Source organism: Camelus bactrianus, chromosome 6 (assembly GCF_048773025.1).
Source record: "Camelus bactrianus isolate YW-2024 breed Bactrian camel chromosome 6, ASM4877302v1, whole genome shotgun sequence".
NCBI classification, from domain to species: domain Eukaryota; kingdom Metazoa; phylum Chordata; class Mammalia; order Artiodactyla; family Camelidae; genus Camelus; species Camelus bactrianus.
Window position 1 is genome coordinate 79,326,972 of NC_133544.1, and position 12,687 is coordinate 79,339,658.

At 39.1% G+C, this 12,687-nt stretch overlaps 1 protein-coding gene across 7 annotated transcripts in view; it reads right to left on the reverse strand.

The window, feature by feature from the left end:
* The window catches only part of ATP8B4 (ATPase phospholipid transporting 8B4 (putative)), a 211,004-nt gene that overhangs the window by 91,930 nt on the left and 106,387 nt on the right, over positions 1 to 12,687 (reverse strand). For all 7 annotated transcript variants that reach the window (XM_074366090.1, XM_074366091.1, XM_074366093.1 and 4 more), the window contains 2 exons: positions 6,995 to 7,153; positions 883 to 971 (listed from right to left, as the gene is read on the reverse strand). In XM_074366090.1, the coding sequence (XP_074222191.1) occupies positions 883 to 971; positions 6,995 to 7,153 (248 nt within the window). The remainder of the gene's footprint in view (positions 1 to 882; positions 972 to 6,994; positions 7,154 to 12,687) is intronic.

Below are 12,687 nucleotides of genomic sequence, written 5' to 3' on the forward strand. Positions count from 1 at the left end.
TGAGCTCAGATTCTTTACAATGGCTTTTAAGTCTGTAGTAGGGCGGGTGGGGAAACATGGTTCAAAGTCACTGTCCTTTTATTTCAAAGTCAGTGTTTTCAAACTTAACCCTAACATAAGCAGGCAAAGCAACATTACAAAAAAAAAGTCAGATAACAATCAGATCATAGCATGAGGCAGCGCAAGAGTAACTGATAAAGGGGTGAGATGCAAAGAAGACTTGACTGTACTGGGTTCACCAGTGGCAGAGAAAATCATTCCAAAAAAATCAGAGAAGGATAAACAAAAATTCAGAACAAAGAGACAGCCATGGGCTAGGAGGTTCAGAAGCCTTCATGAAGGAGCTGAACAGGGACTTGGGCCTCACAGGATTCGTATGCAGAAAGAGCTACATAATCTTCAGGGACCAGTGCAAAATAAAAATGCAAGACCTCTTGTTCATAAATTATTAAGAGTTTCTACACACTGACAGCAGATCTATAAGCCAAGTGTGAGGCCTTTCTGTGTATGACCTCACACATCCACACCCAGGAAGCCAGTTCTGTGAGCTATGGAGATGTGCATAAACATAAGATGACAAAGAGACCAAACGACTTTAAATACCATGTATTGTTTTTTAAAAACAAATCTTTGGCATATGGAGAACCTGCAAGACCATGAAGCCCTCCAGAATAACTAACCTCTCATGAGAAGCTCTACCAATGGTTGAGAAACCATAATCCAGGAAGGAGAAGGCAACGTAACTGGGCCCTAAATGTAAAATTCCCAAATACAAATTCCACAAGGAGAATGTAGACTTCTGAAAGAATTCCCAGCACAATATAAGAAATATATTAGGCTGACAATGACTAATGATATTGCCTAATTTTGTTAGTAACTTACCCATAGTACTAGAGTATTCATCAATCTATCAATGCTTGTCCTCTTAAACTTTGTCTTACCACTGTTCTGCATTAGTTTAGTGTCAGGACCTGCAAAAAAAAAAAAAAGAAAAAAAAAAAAGAAAAAGAAATAACAACTTGAAATGATTAGATGATATTATTATCATGATCATTCATCATCTTTATTATTATTAATTCCTACTTATATCAAATGCTCCTGAAAGGGAAATAATGTGGTTGTTTTTGTCAAAATAATTTGACTTTTATTAAGAGCAGGGATTATTTTAAGTTGTTTATGATTCTCAACTGGTGGCTTAATAACAACCCTGGAAACACAAGAAAATTAGTCTTCTTAAAACAGGATAAATCCAGGCAGAACTTGTAATTAAAAGGTTTAAGAAAAGCTATTTTTCAAAAATCTGTAAATGGGTGTGCTTACAGTTTGAAGCAATTAAAGATAAAGAAGTCAATCAAATTGAGGAATAACTTGGAAATGATTAAAGGAACGTAGTAATGAGCACAATTCAAAACACTAAGGTCAAAAATGGAAAGTTAGGACAAGAAATTAAATTCTGGCTCTGTTTTCCAAAAAGATGTGAAGTGCCTTTAATGGAGGAACTAGAATAACTCCAAACAATACAAGAGCAAATAATTTAAACCTTTATTGTGTACTGCACACTGTGGATAAAATATGCATTTTTGTAAGGGCAAGAATTGTCTTAAATCCTGTGTTAGATTTATTTCAAGTAATTCTCTTAAGTGTCATGTTTCATATTTACTAAGTGCCTTCTTCAAGAAATTCTAAAAATACTATTAAGTGCTTAAGAGGTAGATTATTAGACGATTAACAAAGGAGACTGTCGGATTATACTGCTAAGGAAATTCCTGGTGGACAAGGAAGACACTCAATAAAACCAATTACATTATAATTATAATTTTAATTATATCTGACTTCCCTAGTGTTCCTTCCCCACATTGTCTTCCCACAGTTATGACCAATCCATGTAGCCACTTACTATTTGAGGAGAGGGGAAAGGAAAGAAGGGAGGCACACAGGGAATTACACACCATTTGAGATGTCAGGGAAGAATGGGCATATCCTTAAAAGACTCCTTTACTTAGAAAATAAATTGGAGCAAAGACTGGGGTCTCATAATAATTCACTGCTTTGAGTTGGAAATTGTACCCCAGTGTCCTGTTCCCAGCCACTGCTGTGTGAAGGAAACCACCCACATTTTCTCAGAATTGTTTATTAAAATCATATGGACATTAAGATTGGGAAGTATTTCTTTTTGAAAAGATCACAAAGAGCAAACTGAGTTTGTGATTTCTAAAAGCTGAAATATTAGCTCACAGCGAAAAAAATGTGACAATGAATATATGTATGTTTGTGTATAACTGAAAAATTGTGCTCTACACTTGAATTTGACACAACATTGTAAAATGACTATAACTCAATCAAAAAAGTTTAAAAAAAAAAAGAAACCTAACAGTCTGAATGCAAAAAATAAAATAAAATAAAATAAAATAAAATAAAATAAAATAAAATAAAATAAAAGCTGAAATACTGACAGACCAGTTTTGTGCTAAAAATGTACACTTCTTAGGCATGCATATATACAGAGACTAGCAAAGAATCCACTTAGTGGGTTCTGAAGCATTTATTTAACTATAACAGATGGATATACACATCTCTCCTTCCCTTCACAGTAACAGATCTTGAAAGAATTTTCTATACTCATCAGCCTGTTTCCTCATCTCCCACTCCTTTCTCAACTTACTTTCTGGGTCAATCACTCCACCAAAACAGATCTCATATTACCATCAATATCCTCCATACCTTCTTTGACCTCTCAGCAGTCCTTAACACTGTTGACCATTCCATCCTTTTGAAACACACTCTTCCCTTTTGCTTCAGTTGTTCAATGTTCTGCTTTTCCTCCAACCTCTTTGGTATCTTCTTTGTCTGTCATGATGCTCACTCCTATCTACCCAGCCATTAAATACTGGAACTTCTTAAGAAACAGGCATAGGCCATCTTCTCTTCTTTCTCAGTATACCCTCCCTGAGCAATCTCATCTAAGACGACAGCTCCAATTAACACCTATAGGCCAAATGTATATATCCAGCTCAGACTGCTTCTCTGATCTCTAAACTCAGATATTTAAGTCCATGTATTTTGTTGCCTATATGGTAACTTCACCTGAATCTTTCTAAGGCCCCTCAAGAGGCCCCTGTCAAGCCCAACTTGTCATCTTCCTCCGGGGTTCCTTATCTCAGGGAATGACACAACCATTCATCCAGTTGCGAAAGGCGGGAGAAACCTAAGAGTTTGGTCTATCTCCATGACTCCCATCCTAATCCAAAGTACCTTCAACTCAAAAAGCCTAACAACTTTGTTTCCCCACATCTACTGTGCCACCACTCCAATCACACACTTCTTCCCGGACACTGTTTACCAACTTTACATAAACACTGTAGGGAAGAGTGAACCTTTCAAATTTAACACATATACACACACCACCTGTTTGAAAAATTTGCAATGGCTTCCCAAAGTTCTTAGGATAAAGACCAAAATTCTGGATACAGATCACAAGGTCCTGCATGGTCCGGCCCTTATCCTTGTCTCTGGTCACCTATCCATTTCTATCCTCCATGCTCTCCATGCTCTACACTGGCCTTCTTAAGTCTTTTTACCTCCTCATCCTCAACTCTGCCAAAGGGCCTTTGCCTATGATGTACCTTTTAGCTAACTTGTTCTTTCCCTCCATATTCATCCACTAAATACTATTATGAATCCATGTTCTTTTTCTTCAGAACACTGCTCAGTTTGAGATCCTATTTACTCATTACTACAATTATTTGAGATTAATGTCTCTCTCCTACCAGACTCAAAACTACATGAGTGAGGGTACTGCACCTGTGTTTTTTCTTCACATGCTTCATTGCAAATGAGTAAGCAGTATAGTGCCTGCCACATAGTAGGTGCTCAATAAATAATGAATGAATTTATTTAAGTACCTGCGATGTTTTAGGCAATGTACATACACGCTTTTCACCTATTATCTCACTAATGCTTAAAATAAGCCAAAAAATTAGGTACTATTATCCTAGTTCACTAATAATAAAACTGAGGCTTAAAGAATTTAAATAACTTGCCTGAGATTTTTTTTTTTATCTAGTAAGCATCAGAGCCAAAATTAGAACCCAGATATGTCTAATCTAAAGCTCTTGCTTTTAACAATTTTTAAAACTATATGAAGTAGTCCACCAACTCATTAATTCACTGACTTATTCAGTCAATGTATATTTAGGACCATGACTCATTCAGAGTCAAATAGGAAATAGATGAAACATTGAAAAAGGATAATTAGAGGAAGGTTTATTTATAAAGGGACTCTTTATAAAAATGTAGGTGGAGGTATAAGAGAAGTAAAAGGTTAATGCAGTAACTAAGGACTTAGTAGCAATCAAGATGTTTCTCCATTTACACCAGAAGGGAGAAATGAGGGGAAGGGGTGGTTGCTAGACTCCAAAAGAGAGAGCTGTGTAAAGTTTGCAGCCTTTAGAGAAAGAGTGACTTTATGTTGAGGGACCCAGCCAGCCTGTAGTGATGACACAGGGAGGTAATCTGGGGGAATAAATACTTGATCTCTATCTTCTTCCTTTAATCTCTTCCCAGGGATCCCCAATGATAGAACCAAAGGTCAAGGAAACCTACTAATGTAAACCATACAAGTCAGCCTTCCAGGGCAGAGAGATGAGCAGGAAATGGTGTGAACAGATCTGGAGGGACAAATGGAAGACACCCAGCACAAAAACCTACTAGGCACCAAGATGGTGTTGACTCCTATGGACTCCTTAAATGAATAAGACTTCTATCCTCAAAAATGGGACTTTCTCCCCTCTTAAGATAAAGGAAAAGCCATGACCAGGAAGGCATGGTCTGGCTATTAATAGATATTAAACCCTCATAAATTATACATTTGTGAAGTAAACCATGCTTGTATCAACTATACTCCTTGCACAATCCTTAATGGCAGGTACAACTAGAGTAATAATACAGAAAGAATGGTTAATAATTTGCTTTGGATAACTGCCGTAAGATCTAGGTGTTCACCTGGAACTAGTTCCCCACATTAGATGTCTCAAGACTTAGGGGTTCTGAGACACTCATTTGTTCAATTCTGACATTGACAAAACAGTTATTCCTCTGCCTGACATTATTCTAATTAAGCTTTCTATTGACATCCGTGCCTAGACTAAAGCCAACACAGGCATACTCTGCCTCATGAACATGCCAGTGAACATCCAGGTCACATCACAAAAGAGGCTGATTTCCCACCTCTCCCTGCCAGGATCCAAGAGCAGTACGCCTTTCCAACTCTCAGCCTACGGAGCAGACAGCACGCTCTGAACTGATGCCGAAAGAAGACAGAAGCAGGGAAGGAAGGAAAACAGCACTTGTCAAGCATCCTCTTCCACATGCATCGCCTCACTGAGCCTTTACGATGGCTCTCAAAGGTACTCATTCTCATCCCCAAGTTAACAGCAGAGAATGAAAGCTTAGGAAGTTTAAGTAATCAAGGTTTAACATCCCACAGCTGGTAAACAAATCTGAATCCAGATCTGTCCAATCCAAATTCTGTAAACTTTCTGTTATATTTTTTTGGAGAGAAACCCATTCAACCTACCACTCCACTTCTTTCCTACATAGAGGCATTTCCCCACAGAGCCAACATTACAAAGAAACACTTGGGCCCCGAGCGGCTCCCAGCAGCTGTCCTAGCACAACATGCCATAGCTGGACTGTAATCCTGAATTGGTCATTCCACACAAGATCACACAAATGCAAACAAAAATTTGGGCTACAGCCCATTCCTAGGATGATGCACTCCTATTCCTCTAATGACAGGGAGCAAACCAAGAGGGCCCTTTCCATCAGAGGACTGCTAAGAAATCTCCTCTTCATTAAACAGGAAGATTAATGTGGGAAGGTAAAGATGGGTTAATGTGTGAAGTCTAGCACTCTGTTTCTCAATACAGGGAAGATGCAGATAAGGAAATACATGATCATAGGTTTATTTCCCTGACTAAAGAATAAAAGCATCTGATGAAAACATTACAAAGTCAGATTCATCCCCAGACAAAAGGACATATACTGCCTCATTTCTAGGGATTTCCCAAGTCCTTACAGTGGCAATGCCCCAAGCAGCAAGAGCCTGGCTAACACCCACAGCTGAGAGTATTTAAGAGGAACTGGGAGGATTCTTCTAGATTTGGAACACTTTTGAATCTTTAATGGACATTTCATTGTGTTGAGGGAAGTCAGTTAAGAAGAAACATTCCAATTTTGATTGCACGTATAGTCAATGGGCCCAAAATACATCTTAATTTGGTGTCACAATAAACAGGATTTTAAAAAATCAAGAGCTGGCAGTTGAAGCCATGAGTACAATTTGGGAGGCTTTACGAAACGGTGCTACTGTAAGCTTCCTTGGCAGGAGAGTGCCATCGTGGGCCTTTGGAGATAAAGTAGAGCTGTAAACATGGCCAGCAGGAAAGAGGCAACAGCCCTCCCCACCTCCGGCATGCACAGTCTTTCCAGGACCCATTGTCCTGTTAACAAATAGGAGAAGAAGCTCTGAAGTACAAACAGAAATGACAGCAGATCATCTCTAAGAAGGCTTTTCCCAAAGGATTGCTTGGCCTTTGCAAACCACAAAATTAACAGCAGATCCAGGGGCTTGCTTTCATGCTCGTCCTCCACTTTATAGGCAGGTTGATTAACACATAATGATGGGGATGACTGAGGTGGGGTTAGAGAAAGAGAAATTAAACAGTAGGTATCTAGCATCCACTGAATAACTAAGACTCAAGCACTCTTAAGAATAAGTTCGTGATGTCAGTGGTTCCTCGCACAGTGGGGCCACACAGACTGTTTCCAGAGCAGCACTGTCTTCCCCTGGTGCCTGTACGCCACAGTCAACCCACTGTGGCACCTTGCATGCCACAAAAGCATGGTGCCCATCCAACCTGGAGAGCCGCAGACTGTACCCATGCAGATCTCAGGAGGGGCTCTCCCATAACCGACCCTGGGGAGTCAGCTGTACCTGCAAAAATAACCATTCCAAAGCACCAGCTGGTGTTTCTCAGGACACAGCCTCTCAGGATTATCTTCTCATTGTTGAGGGAGTGCTTGCTGTCCTTCCAAGAGAGGACTCCTGTGAATTTATCTAATTTGTTGTTAGGTGCCTCACAGACAACGATCCCTGTAAAATACAAAAAACAAACATCTTTACGTCTCCCCTTGAACTCCTTCGAAGCCCAGAGTACTGTCAGCACCTGGCTTCTAACATGAGGTACATTTCCTTCTCTCCCAGACAGCGCAGTGCAACACATACACATATAGATACATATCCCAGGTTGTGCTAGGAAAAATCATCCAGGGGATATAAAGATGGAAATCCATCAGGTGTTCTGAGACTTAATTTCCTGCACTGTCCAAATAAGAATAGAAACCTCAGGAGGCATGGGATATTTTATCCTTTAAAATAAATCACTCATCTCTACTTTAGGTTTTTAAAAAAATTATTTTTGAAAAGATAAAGCAGAGATGATCCTAAAAGTTTTTCTTATTTCATCTCTTTTTACTGTATGTAACTTTCACACAGGTTGAAATGGCATACTTCCAGATTCACAAGCAAGGCTAATCGGGTTTTGTTAGGCTCATAATCAGAATTTCGGGGGCCCTACTACATTCCACCCCCAAGAAACCTGGGTTTTGTTGGCCACATGTGCCTGAGAATGCGTGTGATTCCTTTCAGCTGTTCTGTGCTTCTTATCTTGCTTAGATTTAGAGTTCTGGGGACTCTCAAAGGCACCATATAACTTGCCTCAAACTAGCCAGAAGATGTTTCTAGTTTTTTTGGGTTTTTTTGTTTTTTTAAATACCAAGCCCATTCCAAACTAAGGGCATGCCCATTCCAAATCAATGAATCAATTTGTTCCACTAAAACAAGAAGAAAATAAACTTTCAGGGTGGGGGTTCTCTTGACAGAAGAAGAAAATCAGAAATAATCTCTCATGGACCTGGTCACAAAATCTAACTATTAGATTCAAGTACATTTGCACTCCAAACGGTTGGGCTTAACTTTTTATAAGTAAAGAGTACAGAGGTTTGAAAGACGGAGGGAGAGAGGAAGGAACAGAGACAGGGAAGGAATGAAAGAGGAGACTGTGGGTCGATCCAAACAGGGTTCAAGCCAGTCAGGGGTAAGATTAGAGCCTACAAGGTTCTCTCTCAAAAACAATAAAAGTACATTTATTTAATCAGAAACCAAAAGGACTGGTTAGAACATAAAATGTAGCATTTGGAAAATAAAGAAAGGAAGCAGGTCTTCAGCACTGATTGAAGGGAGGAGAGACCAGCCAGGCCTACAGAACCTCTGGATCACACGCTCACAACACCCATCATGCACCTTGTGAACTCACTGGCTTTCTACACAGGCTCCCTTCCTTAACAGGATGATTATGTTTTCCTTTTAAAACTCGTAGACATACGTGACAGCAGCCAGGATCACTTCCGACCAATGAGACTACTAATGATAATAGATTCTGCATGAAAAAAATAAAACCAGACAAAACCCTGAAAGAAATGAGAGATGTGAGGTCTCAGGATTGCTTTTCCAAACTCCATCTACCTTTCCCCAGTATCACAAAAGTAGCGCCTGCAACAGCCCCACCTGGGACACTCACTGATTTCTTCCCAGACAGCCACTGCTAAATGAGACAGTCCAACAAGAAGATTTGGATGAGGCTGCATGACATGTACAAGGTCATTTTATATACGTAGGGAAGGGGCTAAATTCCGGTTCGCTCCCATTATAGTATATCGCAGATATTAAAAAAGTAAATTAAAACTGATTTCAACTGGCCCAAATTATTTAGACAATTACATCGTAGAAGAGGAGACATTTCCTAAATTCTTAGAATTCAGTATCTTTTTTCTTGATCAGTAATTTCCACTCCTGAATTTTACAGAACCTGAAATTGGGTATTACCAGCAAAAACCCTATGTAAAATAATGAGTTGACAGCAACCTTTAAAGCTTATTCCAGTTTCTTGACCCAAGACTCAATTTCTCAGTCTTCAAACTTGGCCACCAAAACAAAAACAAAAACAAAAAAAAGCGCTTTGGGCAAAAACAACATGATACACAGTTCCTGCCAACAGGAATATAAAAAACAGGCTCATTTGATCATTTTTATTGTCGCAAGCAAAGACTGACATGGAGGCAAATATAGCCTTGAACATGCTGACTTGCTGCTCCCTGGCCCCAAGGCTCATCCACTTCTGGCCTGACACCAAGGGTGTGGTTCTAGACAGGAACAGGCTGTAAGACCAAGGGATTCTGCCTCAGTTATTCGAGGCCAAGCCCCAGTTCAACCCTTCTGGAAGCGTGTGGTCCCAGTGATTTAAGTACATGCTAACTACAGGACCTAGTCAAAACAAAATGGCGGGAACAAAGCCAAGCTACTTTTTTTAATTTTTAAAAGTTTTCAGCTATCCCTTTGTTAGCCCCATTAGCACAAAATACAGCTTCCCAATGTCTTTTCTGCCTCTTTTTCAAAAGCAGTCAACAGGTTCCTTCGAAATAAGCACTCTACTCACTTCTGTAACCCCATAACCTACATACAGCCTACATAACAGGATCTTAGTAAGTATTTGTTAGAGAGATGGGTGGAAAGATAGTTTCAAGAGAGGCTGGAAGACGATATGGGTATTAGAGCAGACCTAAAATGAATGGAAGAAGTGCATATATTTCCATGGTAATGGTGATAAAGGGGATTAGAAGACCTAATCGCCTAGCCACAAAGGGGGACTTACATTGGCTTAACTCTAAAGGGACATAAACAGATCTGAGAACACTGAAAACAAAGTAGGCAACTTGAAGCACATAAGCAACCAAAAATATATCCCCACACAAAGCATAATAAGGACTAGAGAAAAACTGTAGGACCCTTCTTCCTTTTGCTAATTGTGTCAAAGAGTAAGAGGCAGTAAACAGTTTGCCAATGGATGAGGAAACAGTTTAGGAAAAATCGTTTCTCACATAGTTATTCACTGAACACATGTTTAGAGAACAAAGTCATCATTAATGAGAAATTTTTTAAAAACTGGGAAGATATCAGGACAATAGTAAGTATAAATATAATGAAACTAGCCAATCACATTTGTTTGCCTCTCTGAAGAGAACAGGCCTGAAAGCAGACAGCAATTCATCCAGGTTGCAATCACACAGACATATTCTAGGACAATACTAAACAAAATCCACAAGAATTCACTCTGGACCCTCTGGGCATTCTAAATTTAATAAGCTGGATTGTTGGTTAATTACCAACCTAATAACCTTCCTAAACTAATATGTTTACTTTAAAGTAGAAATCTGTAGTTTATCATAACAATTGAACTCAGTACCCAGTATTTCAACATTTTCCAGAGCAGTTGACTTTATTTCTTTATGGATATTATTACCAGCAATGCTTCTTAATTACCCACACCACACCTCTTTCCTAAGATAAATCACCTGTTGAATAAGACATCATCACTGATGTTCAAGAGCTTCTCCCATCCAGAGCTTCTTGGAGTTTAGGAGGCTGCCCACTACTGCTGCCCTGATGATTGTGATAAATATTTATTTTTTTCTTAGAAAGAAGAACGCCACCTTTTCGTTTCCTAAAACCTTATTATTCTTCAACCATTAAGCCTCAGCCACCCATCATCACCATCATAATGCCCACATCAACACCAGCAGTAAAGAGGGAAGTTATTCCTCCTGACTTCACAAGGAATCTCATGCAGTCACACACAGTGGGCTGTGCTTCTGTCCAGGTGAATGGGAAACCTATCTAGTGAGCTAAAAAAAAAAAAAAAAAAAAAAAAAAAATCACAAGATGCTAATCAAGCCTTCTTGTGTTAAAAAAAAAAAAGAGAGAGAGAGAGATTTGTTTTTCTGTGTCTTAATTACACACATGTTCTTCTTTAGAAAGGACCACAAAATACACAAAGATTCCTGAAATAAAGAGTCAACCTTTCCCTGGTTCACAATTCAGTATTAACAATTATACCAAATATGTAAACTTGTCATAGTTACAAAAAAACAGATCTTAGTCCAGCCAATAACAATATGCAAAAGATTCTTAAACACATTTGGACAATTTACATCCAGGGCTTTTCCCAAGGCATAAGGATGTCCAGTTTTACAAATTTATAATTAAAACTATTTTCAGTTGCTTATTTGTAAAAGCCTGTCAATTCCCATAAGACTTCAACATGAAAAATCAAGACCCACTCTATTTTTATACTTGTTATAATATTAGAGTTATATATCTTTTATAATATCAAGTTATATATCTTTTCTTATAGAACTCAACAGACTACATGTCAGCTTTTCCTGATGTTTGAAATGTATAAAAATATTTATATGAGAACTTCCCAAATAAATGGATTTCCCTATCAAAACCCACCTTTATCTTGTGCATACTTATCTCTATGTTGGGCCAGGTCCTCTATAAATTCTAGTCAGGGACCCTAACATGTAAGATCACTGAGAACATTGCTACTTTTTAGAAACACAGTGATGTCATGTAAGTCCTGGATGGACCTGACCACTGATAATTCATCTTGCACTTTCAGGTTTAAAGTATTCTTAAAATTTATTTTGTATCTTGATCAGGAGCTAAGCAGGCCTGCTGATTCCCTAACTCTCCAGTGCTGCCTTTTTGCTTACAGTTTATAGAGCCTCTTGTGTCCTTTCGTAGACTAGGCTTTGCCAGCACTCCTGGGTTCATAGTCTAGCTCCTCCACTTAGTAACCACGTGACCTTGGGAGAGTTATTCAATTTATCTGGATCTCAGATTCCTTGTTATTGCTTTCAATTTATGGGCCATCTCCTCCTCCCAGGGCTATAAGGTTGAGTAAGATAACGTTTGCAATTAATTAGCATGGTGCCTGGTACACAGTGAGCACTTGTTCAAGTGTCCACATCATGTTTAGGGCCTGAGAACTTTAGGGCTTTTGCATAATTAAAGGCTTCTTTGGGGATGAGCTCTTGTTCAAGTCTGTCTTCTCCCCAGGCTTGTATGTGCTATGAAAGCAAGGGCTGGGTCTGACTTATTAACCACTGCATCCCCAGGCTTAGCAAACCCTTAGGCACTGTGTTAAATATATATTTAGTGAGTAAATGAACAGGTGAGTGAGTAGGTAAAAGAAAGAAAAGAATGAATGAAAGCTAATGCCATGCCTGAAGACCATTCTTGAACCCACAAGACACCATTCTTGGGTTTAAGAACAAAAGTGGAGAGGCAAGGAGACTTACAAGAGACATCCTGAGGCCCTAGCCATCTCAGTCCTGATCCTTGGTGTTGTCCCCAATTTGGGGTTCCCAGTGGGGACTTCTCTAGGGATAGGAGTGGGAAACTCTGGTCTTCAAATACTTAGAAGATGTGCACTTACGACACAAGGACAGAAAACTATAGTTTGGTGCTAAAGAAAGTACTTTGACAAATCTCAGAAGAAAAACCACATGGTAACTAGAAGCAAAAATAAGGCCATACCCAGATTTTCCCAGAAGTCACAAGCTAAAAGATGTGCATTGCACAGAGCATGGGAAAGGGGAGGTCTCACACGGCCATTTCACTTATTAGACCTTGCCACAGCAAGGCAGGGCGTGTCCAAATGTACACAAGGCTGATATCATGCTTTTAATTTAAGCTAAAGGATGCAATATCTGGTTTTAATTCCC